The 18,676-nt window shown below is 43.7% G+C and overlaps 1 protein-coding gene across 2 annotated transcripts in view; it reads left to right on the top strand.

Moving 5' to 3' along the window:
* Positions 1-5,981, top strand: part of LOC129733982 (ras-related protein Rab-27A) — a 55,491-nt gene extending 49,510 nt beyond the window's left edge. For both annotated transcript variants that reach the window (XM_055695638.1, XM_055695639.1), the window contains exons 2-3: positions 4,921-5,085; positions 5,143-5,981. In XM_055695638.1, coding sequence (XP_055551613.1) covers positions 4,933-5,085; positions 5,143-5,670 — 681 coding nt within the window. In that variant the 5' untranslated portion in view covers positions 4,921-4,932 and the 3' untranslated portion in view covers positions 5,671-5,981. The remainder of the gene's footprint in view (positions 1-4,920; positions 5,086-5,142) is intronic.
* Positions 5,982-18,676: the final 12,695 nt, after the last annotated feature.

Genomic DNA, 18,676 nt, shown 5'->3' on the forward strand with positions numbered 1-18,676 from the left:
TTTACGCACCGATGGCCGTTATCATTAGACACGACATGCAGGCTATTTGGTCCGGTTACCGACCTGTACATTGCCTCCGGGCCTTCCTTAGGATTCATGTCCCCAATAACGATTTTCACGTCCCGTCGCGGGCAGCTTTCGTAGACCTGCTCCAGCTGCGCGTAGAACGCTTCCTTCTCGTCGTCGGGTCTTCCTTCATGTGGGCAGTGCACGTTGATGCTGCTGTAGTTGAAGAACCGGCCCTTTATCCTCAACTTGCACATCCTCGCGTTGATCGGCTGCCACCCTATCACGCGTTGGCGCATCTTACCCAGTACTATGAAGCCGGTTTGCAGCTGGCTGGTTGTGCCACAGCTCTGGTAGAAAGTAGCCGCCCGGTGCCCGCTTCTCCGTACCTTCTGTCCTGTCCATCAAAGTTTCTGCAGCGCTACGACTTCGAAGTTGCGTGGATGTAGCTCGTCATAGATTATCCTGTCGCATCCTGGAAAGCAGAGCGATTTGCAGTTCCATGTCCCAAGTTTCCAATCGTAGTTCTTATTTCGTTGCCTAGGTCTATGCCGATTGTTCCGATCCGTATTATCTCTTACGTTGTTTGTAACATGTTGTTTTCCGGGGCGGCTTGTTGGGCCTTCCCCAACCCCCTGTCTCGCCGGGGGACCATCGTGTCAGCTCTGTTTAGAGTCCTACGCTGCCACCAGGACGTTGATCAGCCGCTTCTAACATGGAGATCAGACGCTGTTTTGAGCCGCACCATCTTGGTGAACAGACGCTCAGGTTGGCGAAGCATTTCCTCTACCGCCGGAATATGGTTTACGCGCCAATCATCGCGTCGCACCTTCTCACTTAGCTATTGCCGGATGACAACATTGCCCAGGCAACACCAACCAGTTGTATCCATGTTCCAACCGGCAGTCTAGTGTAATCATATGGCTCGCGGAGGTGTGAGATAGGAACTTGTGAGGGCCGAAGCAATGTTTGACGCTCCTTCCAGGTTGTCAACTCACCATTTGTTGCCCATGCTTAATATATATCAGGTTTCCCATAGAGCTTAGGATTGGCTAACTCGTGTTCAACTGCTGTTGACACGAAACCCTCCTCCACTTCAGTCATCCAAGATCTCATTCGAATATTTACTACTACCACCAAGATCTGTGCTAGTGGCGGCTCCATGTCGGCTTACGCCAGGCACTTCAACGCGCACCACCAGACCCTCCTACTCGCTGACGTCTCACAGTGGCACGGGACGCGCGAAACGTCCCGCCGGCACCGCTTGTACGTCAGCGGTAATGTATAAACAAACGACTTAAGCGCCATCCATTTTAAGGGCTAATTGCTTCGGCAGGTGAGTTGTTACACACTCCTTGGCGGATGACAACTTCCATGTCCACCGTCCTGCCGAAGCTCTCAATCGGCAAATCGAAACTTTTGCTGCTACCGCGCTGCTGCTGAAATACGTGATCAATTGACAAGTGAAATCACTTAACCCGAATCAACCCACTGTTACCATACAATTAAGCTACAATCAAGGGAAAAACTGAATTCGAGAACAAAACTGTAGAGGAGTGGTCGGTGAAGTTGGGTACGTCGCAAACTACTAGGTTTAACAACAATTCCGGTGTTCCTCAAGGCAGTATACTGGCACACGATCGTTATACGTGGACGATACTAAAATTATTCATTTCATTATTACGGATGATGACTGCAGCAGGCTTTAGGCGCTTATTGATTTGTTTAATGACTAGTGCAATCGCAATTACATGTTGACAACCGTTCTCAAGTGTACCGTAATTAGCTTCCAGCGCAAAAAACAGCCCCTATTGTATGATTATTCAATTGCTGGGACAACACTACACCCAACGCAAACGGGGAACATTTTATTACTTTAGAGCAATTTTTTATTACTTATTTTGTCTTATGACTGCGCATTATACACAAACAGTAATAACCGAAAAGTAACAAAAATTATGACGGGCAAATGTTTCTACAGGAGAACATACAGCCAAGCACCGCAGTGCATGTGTTAGCAAGACTTCACTCGCTGCATTTGTATTGATGCAACGATCAGATTCAATTTTGCTCCCTTCATCCACACATAATGAGAATCTTACCCGTCAACGTCAACCTCGAATGTCTAATAAGAAACACTTTCGTTTCGTCCCCCAGTGTTTACATGAAATGAATATATGTTATACTGTCTGAACAGAGTTGCCGAAGTTGCGAATATTGTTCTGGATGGGCACGAGTTTTGTATTTTTAAACAGGTGCAAATGATCGTGATGTCATTTAAAGACGCATTTCAAATCTTAGAAATCATCAACGTTTGCATACTCTATGATGGGGAAAATGCTGCTTGGCAGCTTTTGTCATATTCTTCCTCTACTCCGTATGCATACAACGAGCGAACTAATACACGCTCACCGGATGAATTGGAGATTGAAGAAACTTGTAACATGTGCAACATATGCGACGGTGTGTGATTTTTTTTAACTTGAGATGGAAAGGGAGCAGTTTTTGACAGAAAAAATCTTGCATGTGGTTGAAACGACCATTATTAGATAGTCGTACTCCCGTGACCAAGTATGATGATAGTTCTATAAGGTATGCTATTCACGTCGATGCATTAGTATTAGTGATCGTTATGAACTTTTTCCAATTTTGTATGAAATTTGAAATGATTTTGCATTTTAAACTAAACTTATTGAACATTCTTTCCTGAAAAGTTATAGAAATGATGTTGAAACATGTTTTATTTGTGGGGAATACAAAAACATGCTGCGGTCTAAGTAAAATATGCTGTTTTTCATCAATTTGCCGGTAACCTTTTTGCACTTTTCGTTTTTTTCTTGTACTCTAATAGCGCTTCTAAATGGAGTCGCTTATGTTTCATACAGTAACAAAAGTCATGAGCTATGACGAAGACTAAGATTATGCTCCAACTATTAGAAATATAGCATTTTTATATATTTTATTGCGACATATTGTCGCAACTTTTCACACTAAATCTAAATTGATATCAATTTCTAGTGTGTTTCAACTGGAGATTCACTCTCCAACTAAAAAAATCAGATATAAAACAACATAAAACGAGAAATTTCCAAAAATGTTCTGAATTCCATACAAAACGCGAAATTTTTCATAACGAGATATGTTTGTGTGCGTGGATAGACAAAAATGTAGCATACCTTGTAAAACTGTCATCATACTTGGCTCCCGTGACACGTGCTAAATATATGACAGTATGTGTTGTTACTTGACTGGGGAAGAATTTTATTGCCTTTTTAGTAATAGGTTTGTTACCTAAAAAGCAATTTTGCGCTATTGCTTCTAAGGTAATAGGGAAAAGTTTTGCGTGTACATCGTAGCAAAGTCATCACTACTCTAGGAGCTTTGTAAGATTCTCCAATGAAATTCAGGCAGCATTATTGGACGATTATGAATAAAGCCAATCGTAAACTTGTCTTGATTTGTTGGATCGGGAAAGAAGTTGAAGACCCAGGCACTCTACGCACCCTCTCATGCTCTTTGGTGCGGCTAATTCGGGTAACTGCGTGTTGTATGGGATCCGTATAACGATCACTAGATTCAACGAATTGAGCGTATTCTAAAGCAGTTTATTCGTAGGATCTGTCACTTATTGCCCTGAAGAAATCCGGAGCATCTCCCCTCTACTAGAGTCTCTGCTTTCTGGTTGGTACCGCACCTCTTGAACAGCACCGCAAGTACATCCTGGATATTTTACGTTTTTTTTTGTGTTTGATTTGTAATTATTGCTGTGTTATGTAATGTAACAAAATATCAAAAAATTGGTCACAGAGATGAAAATACCCAACACGAAAAAAATTGTTATGTATATGTGTGAAAAACCCAACATTTTTACGCCTGCTTGAAAAATGCCTCTAGTGCTTCTCAAGGCCGCTTTTCCTTTTCCCAGCCACATTTTTATATTACTTCGTTGAAACTTTAAGTCAGAATGATAACTTTTCAGTAGTAGTAGTAGTGATTTTCAAATTTTTGATTCATCATATTTCATTTGATAGGTGAAAAAACCAACATAGAAGTTATATTGATTTATTATACTGTGCAGGATTGATATTACTACCCGGTCAGCTTTGAAATAATTAATTACGCAAAAATGTAAGCAACAGTCGGATGCCAAACATTCTCTTTCATCTCAAAATAGCCTGAAAACCAGAAAGATTCATATAAAGCAAACATTGGCTTCATAAGTTATATGGGAATTATGTCAGCTTATGACTAAGAGTTTCAATTTGTTCCATATGCATCGTTGCACATTTTTTAATTTTGGTCTTTTGACGCATGAAACTTTGCCAGTCGGGTCGAATTCCAAAGATAAACTACCAGGCTGAAGCTTGTTTTCGCAAAGGTATACTTTTAGCTCATACTTCCTGCCAACTAAAACTGCCATAACTGCTGCCCAATCAGTGTAAATAAAACGGAACCACCGTTGATTAACCCCACATGTTCACAAAAGCTCCCCAAAATATTCTCTTCTCACGTGGCCAAACGCAAATACGAACAAACGTTCACTAAAGTTCATATTTCTATCGGTTACCTACCTTCCAGAAATATTGGCAAACAACTCTTCTCCATTCTGTTGCAGCAACGGCAGCCCATCTTCCGCTGCTGCTAGTGTTTACACGATGAATATCTTTTAATTTCCTTTTACCGCTCCGACTGCTGACTGCCTGCCCAGTTCGAATTCGCCATCCCTCGCTCCGAATCGATGATGATGATGATGATGGGAGAGCTAAAACTGACCATTTAATAAAGGTTTCAGCTTTTGCCAATTCATCCCCCTCTCGGTTCATCGAACTAAATTGTCGGGAACTATGTTCTGGAACAATTCCTTCGACTCAAATTGCAATCAGTTTTCAACGTATTTTTTGTTCTTTCTTACAGGCGGCAATAATAATGGCATCGACAGATTACGATTATTTAATTAAATTTCTGGCTGTGGGCGACTCGGGTGTCGGCAAGACCAGCTTTCTCTACCAGTACACGGACGGAGTGTTTCACACCAAATTCATCTCGACGGTTGGGATTGACTTTCGTGAGAAGCGGGTCGTAAGTTATCATCGTGCAAGCTTATGGATTTTTACTTACCTTTTTTTTTGTTCGCAGCTGTACACATCCAACGGCATCAACCATCGGGTTCACCTGCAGCTGTGGGACACAGCTGGGCAGGAACGTTTCCGTAGTTTAACGACGGCTTTCTACCGGGACTCGATGGGTTTTATTTTGATTTTTGACATCACGAACGAGCAGAGCTTTCTGGACGTACAAAACTGGATGGAGCAGCTGAAGACGCACGCCTACTGCGAGGACCCGGAGATCATACTGTGCGGAAACAAGGCCGACTTGGACCACCGGCGGGCTGTCAGTGAAACACGGGCCAAAAGTCTGGCCGATAAGTACTGTATCGATTACATCGAGACGAGTGCTTTCACCGGACACAACGTTAAGATGGCCATCGAATTGCTGCTGGACAAGGTCATGAAGCGGATCGAAACGATTGTGCTCAGTACGACGATTCAGGCGCGGCGGGGCGTTCCAAAGCTGTTCGTTGACACGAAAGATCCACCGATCAAGCTCGAGAAGGGGGAGGATGGCGAAGAGCAGCAGCCGGAGGCGTCCGGGTGCAGATGTTGAAACAAGTGTCGTTTGAAATCCAGCCACTAGTTTTTTTTATACCTAGTTGTGAGAGCAGCAGCACTTTGTTATTGAAGCAACGGAGGAATGTTGGTTTGTGAGTTTCGCCTTAAAGGCGAAACCGAAACAAAAGTAAAAAAAAAATAGTACAGAATTTTGTGAGTTAGACAATATTTACAGACAAACGCAAAACCGGATCATATTACAAGCCACATCAGTATTCAATGTTGATGGTTGAATGTAGTTGGTGTATTTAGCGAAGTAAAATATGAAAACAAACTGATGGAAAAAAAGAATAAATAAATGTCACAGATTTCAATCGTCTGAGCTGATGGATTTCACGCCGATTTTTCCAGCCGATGACTCTTTTGGATTTGATGACATTGGTGAATCAAGAAACATTGCATACTTGAGTTTGTTTGGCACTGATGTATTTTATGATTTTCTGTTGTTTGGCTATGCAACACTTTATATTTTAATTTTTTGTCAAATGTTCTTTGTCATGTTTGTCATTAATTTTGTTATTTTTATCTGTTGTCATAAAAAATTCTATATCAGAAAAACGGCTTGTTTGATTGAGATGGTGTCTTCGGCAAAGTTGTAGGTAAGTGAATTATGGTTCTTAAAAGTATATATACACCTTAACCAAATTTTCCAAATTGTCAAAAAATAGTAAATATCTTAAAAAGTACCTTTTGGAAAAATTTATTTTTTACACATTGAAGATGACTGTTAGAGTCACAATGAGGAGCAGAACCCTATTTGCTGCAATCGTGAGCGAGAGTGTTTTCGCCCTGCATCGATGACGTCAGAATCCGCAGTTTTTATCTCTCTCATTAGGCGAATCAACTTTCTTTGTTTAACTCCCTATATAAACCCCACATTGTACATCGATATACAGCTAGAATTAAATTTTGTTAGAAGTAACCACGCACGCTTTTTATTTTTATCCCGCTTGTGGAAGTTTGTCCGTCTCGTTTGTAATTTCCACGCGATTTTGGGACCTGACGCTAATATATATGGTTCTTCAAACCGGATCGCGAACATTTCGCCGTGAACCGCGTGTTCTGTGATCGCTAGTGCCCATAAAGTTGTTGTTCAAACAGAAACAGATGCCCTAAATCAACGATAATAAATTGACAGGTTAGGAGAAAGAAGCAGTTTGATTGTCTTGGTAACGAAAACATAGTAAACAAACCTGATGCTAAAACGCTTCTACGTCACAACGTCGAAGGTTTCATCACAACACACTGGTAGATATTGATAGAATAGAATTTTGAGCAAAAAATTCAACTTTTGAGAAAATCATAAAAATAATTTAAATACATCAAGAATCAAAATCCATATTATTGCTACAAAAGTGCCTAGTTTTTTTGTTATTTTTACCTGTTACCCGTACCTGTATTAATTTTTACCTGTAGTACAACGATTTATAAAATTATTATGTTGTTTAATCTCAATATTATACTTATGAATCTTTCCCTCTAGAATATTTCTTTTACTGGTTTACTCTGATATCAATATCAGAGTATGTGTGGCAACATGTTTTTTCTAAACACGGGTATAATTTCTAACCATCGTGACTCCAGTCAAAATATGCTTTCATACGATTCGATAAATCGAACCATTTTAGCCATTGTTTCATCAGCCCACCTTTTGAGAGATCTTCCGTATATCGTTTCTTCTTCTAAATAGGCTAATCATGATGTAGATTTTGTCAACTAACATGTTCTGCGTGTTTTGGTTAACTTCCATTCAACAGTTGCAGTTGAAAAGGTTGAAACTTTTTTTGACGGTAGAAGAATTTGTAAAGTATTTAAAATGATTATTGTCTTATCATTTTTAACGAGACACGGTCGATAACCAACAAGAAACCGGCCTTCGAAGTCCTCTGGTTTGCAGTGCTGGAATCGCACAAACTTGGCATCAAACTTGACAACGGACACAAAATTGAGCAAACTTTTTTGGATTGGTTCATGCCGCGGAAAACTATGCATGCTAACTGTTAGTTTGTCTTTCCGTTCCTGTTTCGTGATGAAATTTCACATGATTTAAATGAGTAAAACATTACAACACTCCGTCAACTTGGAAAAAATGGATGCACTTCCCTTTTCAAAACAAACGTTGTGACGTAATCTCCCCGAGCGCTTTGATCGGATTTTATGTCGGGCGTGTACATATAGGAAGCATGCAATATTTTCACCAATACGGCGGTAGGTATCTGCCTAACCTCTGCTTTATTAATATTGCACTGTGATAAGATCAAGGAAGACTGCCGCAGCAAAATCAACCTTATCAAGGCCCTTTCTGGACGGCAAACAAAATCAAATCTCAACGTGGCCAACATGATCATAAACTCCCGTTTAACATATGGATTGGAGCTCACAAAAATTGGTGTTCGAATTCTGGTGAAAAAACTCGGGACTTCTTACCATCACCATATTGTAAGAGCGATTTACCACCGGTCGATTAGCTTTTTTCCTTAAACCTACGGACCGGAAATGGAGGCAATCCACCTTCTCAAGGATACGACCAACCAGGAGCTCCCGCCGGTAGCTGGAGTCCAGTGGACTCACACGCTTTACGTGCATTCGTTTCTGAGTTACTTTAGATAAAATATTTGATTAGGAGTCTTCCAGACTCTCCCAGGCGGTCTCGAGGTACGACGCTGGGGTAACATTCCAGTCGTCTTGAGTTCGAATCTCGGCTTGGGAAAGGCTGTTAGTGTCAGTAGGATCGTAGCGCTAGCCCCGCAATTGTCCTGTACACTAAACAGTTGGGTGCGAAGTCTGTGTATAAATAAACAGAAGGGCGAGTTCCGAATCGGAATGTAGCACCCAAGGCTTTAGCTTTGTTAGCAGTCTCCGGTTCCGGCATCGCACCTTGTCGTCGACTCTCAGTTCAAGACAGTAGCTTCACAGCAGAAGAAATAGCAATAATTATTGTATTATCATACCCAATCGACAAAATGAAAACAAAAAGTGCATTCCAAAAGCTCAAACCGGAGTCCGGTGGTGCGAAACCAGAGGTTGGAACCAGCCAAAGATACGCATAGATCCAACGATAAAACAACAATTTCAAGGCTGGATTCAACTAACAGCTACTCTGATCTACTTTGGATAAACTATATGAGTAGGAGTCTCCGGATCTGGCATCGCATCTTGTCGTCGACTTCCAGATCAAGACAGTATCTTCATTATCATCCCCACCGAAAAAACTTATGACAACACTGGTCGACAAAATGAAAAAGAGTACATTCCAAGAGCTCAAACTAGAAAAAAAATAAAAATTATAGCTATTCAACCATTCTTGTGAATTTTGGTACCCTTAGCCATTACCAAAACACGTCAACTTACGTGAGAGTTCGCATAGTAATTGCTCGCCAGGTTCATCGCTTTAACGTTATGTTTACGAGAAAACTCATGTCTCTGAAAAAAAGAATGAAAATGCATCACAACTTGGCTCGGGTAGTATTTTTTGCCGGATGAGACGGCAACTTCAGTGTAGTTAGTAGAGGAATCTCGAAAATTTGTGTACTTCCAATACGTGATAACACTCATCAATCAACAGCAAACGGAAACTAAAATCCCTGAGTTCCCTATTGAGTGCTTTCGCAGGCTAGTTAAGTTTTTGTTTCATATGACAAATCAATAAGCTCAATTTTTGTCACCTTTTCGAAGCAGAAATCATCATTTGCGGCCATTCCTTCTCTCTCCAATAAACCATTGATTCATCGAATGCATGCATGTTGGTCTTAGTATAGAAATCATTATGGAAGGATCCAGTATCCTTGGTTTGGTAACAAGCATGAATTTCGACGCACACGGCGTTTACGATGACTGTGAAGGTCATCGTTCAATGGAAAGTAACCAGTTCCTGGAGGCAGACATGTTAAAGCCTCCCATCAGTGTCAGTCACTTGGTTGGAGTTGGGTTTTTTTTCTTAAAGGTAGCGGGGAAATCTGCGAACAGAACCTGAGGAGAGAACTCAGGGTGTGGGGATGAAACTAGGGGAGAGTTTTCCCCTGTTCCGACCCACTAAAACCCCTCCAGTTTCCAGCTCTGGTCTTCCCGGAACGACGGTTAAGTATTACGTCGAGGAGTGGCTTTTGTCCGTGATGCACCCTCTTTACTCATATAACCTAGCTGACTACCTGGAGACTGGTAGTTAGCTACCACTGGCGTGTTGGTGGTTGAGCCGCCACACACGTTGCAGCTCCAGGACGTTCTGGGAGACGGTCGCGCACCAGATATCCGGGTCGTCGTACATCCTCCGGACTAGATTATCCGGAGTAGTTCCAGACCCGCTCACAGCCATCATGTCGTTCCTAGCTCTTACTAAACGGGGGCGTACGAAGAGGACATGTTTCTCCGCTTCCCCCCCAGCAGTTTTCTCCGCTTCCCCGCACTCGGGACACATGAGGGACCCCGCGTAGCTGAACTCTACCGCCGGAGGCCAAGAGCTTGGCACGTGGCGCGGAAAGAGTCCCTCGATGATACGCTCTAGCACCGCTGGTGATCGCTCTGCAGGCGCCAGCACGCCTTTAGTCTTGGTCATTACGATCCTTGGGCGTCACCCCATGGGTTCGTATTGGCACTCGCACATAGCCTATCGAAGTAGACCTTCTTGCTAGCTTTGATCGCACTCTTTAGCATCGATCTTGCAGAACCAAACGCTGCGCGGCGGTCTGTCCTCTCTCCTTTGTTTCGCGCACGCTGCATCATCCGTCTCACACGAAGGCACGCACTGCGAAGGTCGGCTGTCGCGTCCATCCACCAGCAAACCGGTTGCTTCTCATTCCTGATTGGCGAGTCCTAGGCATGGTGGCGTCACACGCTCATGATAGCATAGCAACCAGTTGGTCAGCAGTCGGCATCCTTGGGCTGGAGAACGTCACTTCGATGCTCGACTCTGCACCGTTTCTGCTGTATGTACTTTTGTTCGCAACGTTGGCCAGATCTAGGTTGAGTTTTGCCAAAGGCTCAAACAAGATCGGACCCCTCTGGCTCCTGAAGTGACTTCCTCACTCAACAGTCAGCATTGAAGTCGCCCACCACCACCAACGGCGTTAGGCCCGTTAACACCATGGATAGTCTGGGTGAACCTTTCAGTAGACTAACGCCTTGGCAATCGACAAACTCGGCAAACAGTTTTGTAATCGAATTCTGCACAACTTTGCAGAAAGAATTATTCGTCTAGCAAGTCACGTTCAAAAGTTAGGTGTAGCGCCCTCTAAATGGTGAAAATTGAAGCGAGTTACATTGAAGCATATAAAGGACAATAGTAAACGAAACAACTTTCTAGAAGATACTGATAACATTGGACTTCAAAATTTCCTATTTCCGTCCGTTTCTAGATTTAGCCCCATTGTGGTGTCTGTACGTTGGGCATAGAAACGGAAACGTAGTGTACTATAGTGTGCTATAAAGAGCGCACAAATGCATGTAAAAATCGGTAACTTCAGTTGGCCATATATTCAAAACTACAAATAACCCACTGTAGTTTTGCTTTTCTGTTAGTCAGAAAGGTACTCTATCGAATAGCTTCATAGAAACTTGGATTCGTTTGCGCCTTTTCGAGTTTCAACTCAAATAAAAAAGCTTTTAAAACACTTTTTTCCAGTATTTATTCATGAATACTGTTTATAATAACCAATATATCACTAGAAATTGTTCATCTTGATTTACCACGTCACTCTCAAGTTTATACAGTCATGTTTTAGGCCTTAGAACATATGAATGAAAAACTTCTTTTAAAAAGCCTTTTTAGAAAACGTCTTGTAGCTCTGAAATCTCAATTTCTTGAGGTTTGAGGTATTCAGCAAATAGTTATGTAATCAAATTTTACACAACTTTGCAGAAGAAACTATTCGTCTAGCAAGTCACGCTCAAAAGTTAGGTATGGCGCCCTCTATGCGGCGAAATTCGTTACTACGTACAGTAAACGAAGCAACTTTCTAGAAGATATGGATAACATAGGACTTGAAAAAATAGTTTTGCTGTCCGTTTCTCGATTTGGACACACTGTGCGCCCGTGGTTTCGCAGCCGGCTTACCGGCTGGGCACCTGTGGTCTCCATAAAGTGGTTGGCGTCCCGTTTCCCGGAACATTCCATACACTTGGGAGACTCCCCACAGTCCTTTGCTTTATAATCTGCACCTCCACATCGCCTGCACACCTGGCTCCTATCGGGCCCCTTTCAGGTCCAGGACTTATGTCCTCCCTCAAAGCACTGGAAGCAAATGTCCGGTCGCTGTAGGATGCTTAGAGGGCATACAGACCAGCCGTTTCAATTTACCTTCCATCAGGGCCAGGTTAGCATCAGCTGACCTGGTTCCCCGGCAGGCCTTTGCGGAGGCGGATTGACTCTTTGGCCACCTCCACGCCACACTACGCTTTGAGGGCTTGTGCGACGTCGAACCCTCGGTGATTTCGTCTAGGTTTTTAAGCTTGAGAGTCACCTCCGAGGTGAGTGCCCCCACTTTCACTTCCTTCCCTAGGACCTTCTCGGATACCGTTTTGTAGGTAGCTCCCTTATTCTTGGCGTCCTTCCGGCGATCAATTATCATCTTACCGGTGCGAGATCGGTGGATACTCCGCACGTCTGCCCATACATCCGTTTTGAGTATGAGGACGTCCCCCTACCCCGAACCTTTTGACGTTGACTAACGTCTATATCGAAGTTAGGCACCTGAATTTGAAAATCTAGTAATTCAACCAGGGAAAACCAGGGAAAAGTGGTCAGGTTTTGAGCGCTTATTTTGCAGTCATCTATAATCAGGTTTTCGAGGCTTTGGCATCAATCGATCAGAAGTTCTTTTACGGTTAAATTTATATAACAAAAACAAACTATTGTTTGAGATACACTATTGAAAAATTGGTAATTAATATCGATTGTCTAAATCATACCGCGCAGCCAATCACTACCTCTCATCCCAAGCACAGTCGACACTAACGGATACAATCGATCTGACTTTGTTGTTATTGTTGTTGTCACTTTCTGCTTCCGATATTTATTTGCGTTCCTTGTCAATCCAAGCTCTTCTTAGCCCCTCCTTCTTTCTAACTAACTGACGAAGCCTTGGTATAAAACGTACCGTTCGAACATTTCACCCCATCATGATGCATCAGTTTCATTACTAAACCGTACCGATTACATGCGGACGCTAGGTGTTAGTAGCTGAAAGGAGGAAAGACAAAAGAGTACCGGTCATCTCGTGCCAGTTTCACCCGTAATGCTGGTGGCTGTTAGTAGTAAATGGCTACTGCAAAATACTAAAATGGCTGGAATTCTGAACGAAACAAGAATATAATCGGCAACTGGCACTTTTTTTTCCGCCTAAAGCAGGCAATACTGAAACAAAATCATCAAAGAAAGCTATCATATATTTCTTTGCTCTAAGTTGTCTCTTGCAAGCTTGAGAATATGTAACTTTTAATAGCGATGGTTTGCTAGGATTGAAAGCTTATAAATAGCACGTTCAGAAATGATACCCGAATGATTGTTATGCGATACGAGTTTTTCCATCCTTGGTGCTGATCCTTGCCTTATTAACACAGTGTCCAGGAGCCCAGTACAATTGAATTTGGCTTTGTCGGGTTAGTCCGTTGTGCTGTGCTGCACTCTCAATTCAATTTGGACGTACGTTTTGCGGACTCAAGTGCCATTGGTTTTCTTCAGCTACACGATTGCATCGTTGTCGGTGCAGGTCAAGTGAAGTAGATAGATGTTTGGTGAGGTAACTGTTAATGATGATGATGATGGGTTCCCTGTAGATAGTAGTAGTCCAACCCGGGAAAGGTAAACGGTGTAATGAAGGCTGTCAGATGCATCTCAGGCAGTGGAGCCATCGCTAGCGTTTTTGGGGTCGCCTTTGCTAGTCGACAGAAAGCGCAGGCGTTCGCTGCTTGGGCCAGTGCACTCCGGGTTCGTAGAGGAAGGGGGGTCCTTGAAACCAGGGATTATTTTCAGACATACTTGGACCGTTCTTCCATTTGGTGACGAGATCTGTCACGTTCTTTCTGGTTAGTACCCACCTTCACCCAGATTGTTGCATGGATGATAAGATTTCGCAACTTGAGCGGTGACAAACTTGTGATTACGCCGAAGATCAGAAGATCGCTCCCAGGCGAGCACAGCGCTCGCAGCACTCCAACAGAACCGTTGACTAATGGTGAAGCAGTGATGTTAATGGATAGTTTCCATTTGGCGAACGCCCAGAACTGCCGCTCTTAGCTAGAGACGAAAAGCGAATGCGTTTTCAACGGTGCTACTTTAGTCTCAGCACCAACATATGCCACCTCAATTTCTAGGTCAGTTTCCAAACGATAAAAAATCACACATCTAGGCGGCTGCGTTTGCTTACATAATTTGTAATTTGTAAGTTTGTCGAATGGGAGTAGTATCGCGGTACAGTTCCCGTCGCGCTACTAGGTGCCTTGTAGAACTTTGGGTTCATAAGACAGGATGCGTCGGAGAGTGAAGCCTCCTTTGGAGTGCATTAGTTTGCGGGAACGAAATAATCTCGCAGTCGTTCGCATAATTCACGATCTCTATCGAATACGGACCCGATGTGTAACCTGACAATCGCTGGTTGATGAGATTTACTTGGAACGTACCTATAAATGCATTTTGCACCAGTAGATTGTGATTGATTTAATGGGACGCATAATCTCAAATTATCCAGACCAATGAGTAATCTGGGTTCAACTGACTCTTAGTCGTTGAACGGAAGGCTACGTCGTGGTATTTCAGGATCTGTGTTGGAAGCACATGACGTCTAACCGTTCGTACGTTTGAAAGTGTGTACTATGAGAATTTATATTTGTGCTTGTGAGAAAAAATATTTTTCCGGCGATACCCGATCAGAAGAGCATAACTAAAAAATAACAAAATTCTATCAACGTGAGATACAAATAACACATTTTGATAAAATTTTGTATTTTTCCATACAGCTTTGATAACAAAATTGAATCTGAATGTGTTATAATAACAAAACCTGAAATGAAGTAGTTCTGAAACAAGTCTAACTAATTTTTCGTTTTTATCAAAACCTGTTGTTACTAACAATGTATGTTATAATATTGTTCTATATACTGTCTTATTTTGTTAGAAAGCTGATACATTAGTAACAAATTTTGATATGTGTTTGATACTAGTTTAATCATTTCTGTTATAATTTCTGTTATTTTAACACCTAACGGGATCAAATTGAAAACACAGCCTATAAGGTTTTTCCCGTAACAAACTAACAGCTTCTGTTACATTTTTGTTTTTTCTTTCTGATCGGGTACTGACCTGCACTCATAGTGACTTTGGCTCGACCCTTGTCACATTTCCAGTCCATTTTGAAGTAAGTGGCTCGGACTTCCCAGTAACTCCTAATCGTTTTGCAACCGATTCGTCCAAGAGGGTGTAGGACGACCCTTCGTCAACAAAGGCGTAAACGGTTTCGGAGGTATTGAGTATTGAGCCAATTGAATGTCCCATATAAAACAAAGCCAGAGCTCACATGGCTAAAAAAACATGGCTAAAAAACATTAAACATTCCACTAGCATCTACACCATCTACCATCTACACTAGCAGCGTTGAACTGTTGACAGTCAGTGACTTGGTGTCCTGGTCTGCCACAGGATAGGCAAGGCCTACTTGATTTGGTGCTGGTCGGAGCACTGCTTGCTGTGAAGTTCGAATTTTCATCCACGTCGGGCGGTTGTCGTATTTCCACCTCTTGGTTTGTGGTTTCTGGGTTCTTTGCAAGTGACAATTTTTTTGTGCACTATACGAAACTTTCGGTTGGCGAATGGTTGGATACGTGTCACTTAAGATCCTATTGTGCTCATACACCTTTGTCCAGCAACTCTAGCGAATCTATACATTAGAGAAATGACAAGACACTCACCGTTGCGGCAACTGTCAACATCAAAACGGATAACGGCAATGCAAAATGATACAACTCGCCCGTTTTGATGCTGACAGTTGCCTTAACGGTGAGTGTCTTGTCATTTCTCTAATGTATAGGTTCGCTAAGCAACTCCTATCCCAACCTTCACGTGGTGCTGACCGGGATATGAGTAACCTTAGCGGAGATCGGGTAACCAACCCCGGTGGAAACTTTGGTCGTATGCTGACTGGGAAGGGTGAACGGTAGCGGCTGTTTCCCCATGTTAGGGGCGGCGTACAACAGCGTCTGATCCGGAGCGGGCGGCTGAATCATGAAACGCGGTGTCTCGCCAGCTATATCAAAGACGGCAGCCCCGTCGCGAGACTAGGTATCGCAGCCCTAGTAAAACAGCATACTGAATATTAAATACTACGAACAATCCAGATATAAATACGGAACGGAATAATCGGCATGAACCTAGGCGAACGAAAAAGGACAACGATTATTGGAAACTTGGTACTTGGAATGTAAGGACTCTACTCGAACCGGCACGCGCAAGTATCCTGGGTAGAGAGCTGCGGAAGGTGAATGTGGAGGTTGCAGCTATCCAAGAGGTGCGGTGGCCGAAATCGGGAGAGCGCGAATTCCGAGCAGTAGATCCTATTGCGGACACTTCATTTAAGTACCACATCTACTATAGCGGCGGCGTGAAAGCAGAAAGAGGGGTCGGTTTCGTGCTAATTGGAAAACAGATGAAGCGTGTCATTAGATGAGGGCCGATCAGTGACCGTATATGCGTGTTGAGAATTAAGGGCAAATTCTTCAACTACAGCCTAATAAATATGTACGCACCGACCAACGAGAAACCCGATGACGAAAACGAGGAGTTCTATGAGCTCCTGGAAAAGACATACAATGAGTGCCCAGGACACGATACAATAATTATCATCGGAGATGCAAATGCACAGGTCGGGCACGAAGACTTCTTCCGCCCCGTAACTGGTAGGGAAAGCTTCTACTCTACTACGAACGACAATGGCCTGAGGCTTGTTAATTTTGCTGCAGCTAGGGGGATGGCTATCTGTAACACTTATTTTGCACGCCGGAACATACGTAAGCACACCTGGATGCACCCGAACGGAGAGTTTTGCTCTCAAATTGACCACGCTCTGATTGATGGACGGCACTTTTCAGACGTTACAGACGTGAGGCCGTTCAGAGGACCGAACGTTTACTCGGATCACTATCTCGTAGTAGCCAAAATTCGTGCCCGGCTGTCCAACGTGCTGAAATCCAAGGCAACGAGGAGGATGCAGTTGAACATCCAGCGGCTATCAACTGGAGGAGTGGCTGCAGAGTACTCGCAGAAAGTTGATGAACGGATTGAGGAAAGAGTTGAAGGGAACCTGAATGAACAGTGGAGGCACATCCACAGTTCGATCAGCACTACAGCGCGAGAAGTGTTGGAAACAACTGCGGCAGCAGCGTCCAATGAGTGGTTTGACGCTGAGTGCCAGCGATTGACGGAGGAGAAGAACTGCGCCAGGGGTCACATTTTGGCCACGGCTGTGACTCGTCAGAGCGTGGGTAGATATCGAGTTGATAGAGCCGCTGGAAAGAGACTCCATCGCCGGAAGAAACGACTGCATTGGGAGCGTATTCTTGCGAAGGCGGAAGGTTACTTCTCCAGGCACGATGCGAGGAGCTTCTGCAAGAACGTCAACGGAATTAGGAATCGAAACGTGTCAGCCCCTGTCATGTGCAACGATAGGAAGGGGAACCTGATAACCGATAAAACAGAGGTGGTCAGGCGTTGGAAGGAACATTTCAGTGTGCTGTTGAACGGTGAGGGAAACAGTGGAGTCGAAAGGAGCAGGATGACTATTGAGAATGATGGTCAAGCTGTGGATCCACCATCCATGGACGAGGTGAAGAAAGCAGTGAAAGAGCTGAGAAACTGCAAGGTAGCCGGGAAGGACGGCATTCCCGTCGAACTCTTCAAAGTCGGGAGCGAACAGCTGTATCGTGCAGCTGTAACAGCGGATCATGCTGAGAGTGTGGTCTGATGAAGAATTGCCCTCGTACTGGTTGGAGGGTCTCAAATGCCCGATCTACCAAAAAAGTCATCGCCTGGACTCTAGCAATTATCGGGGCATAACTCTTCTCAATACCGTGTACAAAATTCTCTCCCGCATCCTGTTCCACAGACTGAGGCCGTTGCAGGAGACGAATGTGGTTTTCGAGGGGGACGCTCCACGACGGACCAAATGTTTACCTTGCGACAAATCCTCGATAAATTTCGAGAATTCTAATTCTACTTGCGAACGCACCATCTGTTCGTGGACTTCAGGGCAGCGTACGATTCAGTTAAGAGAAATGAGTTATGGCAGATAATGCTCGAACATGGCTTCCCAACAAAGCTGATTAGGCTGATACGTGCCACCCTTGAAGGTTCTAGTAGAAGCATCAGGATAGCCGGTGAGTTATCGGACTCATTCGTGACGTTAGATGGTTTGAAACAGGGTGACGGGCTGTCGAAGTTATTGTTCAACATCGCATTAAAAGGTGCTGTACGGAGGGCAGGTGTGCAGAGAAGCGGCACCATCATTACGAAGTCGCACATGCTTCTCGGTTTTGCAGACGATATCGACATCATTGGTATCAGACGTAGAGCTGTGAAAGAGGCCTTCGGACTTCTCAGGAGGGAAACTGCGAGATTAGGGCTTGTCATAAACTCTGCCAAAACGAAATACATGGTGGCTGGCAGAGTGAGTGGTAGGCCGTCGGAGGTTGGTGCTGCGGTGGTGCTAGATGGGGAAACATTTGAAGTAGTCGACGAATTTGTTTACCTGGGAACATTAGTGACATGTTACAACGAGGTTAGCCGTGAGATAAAGAGGCGGATAGCAGCCGCAAACAGGGCCTTTTACGGATTACGTAACCAGCTAAGGTCTCGCAGTCTGCAAATCCGTACTAAACTTGCACTCTATAAAACACTGATTCTTCCGGTGGTTCTCTACGGCCATGAATCATAGACGCTGAAAGAGGCTGATCGGCGAGCTCTTGGTGTTTTTGAGCGTAGAATTTTGCGTTCAATCCTTGGCGGCAAAGTAGAAAATGAT

The sequence above is a fragment of the Wyeomyia smithii genome, chromosome 1 (genome assembly GCF_029784165.1).
Source record: "Wyeomyia smithii strain HCP4-BCI-WySm-NY-G18 chromosome 1, ASM2978416v1, whole genome shotgun sequence".
NCBI lineage: Eukaryota > Metazoa > Arthropoda > Insecta > Diptera > Culicidae > Wyeomyia > Wyeomyia smithii.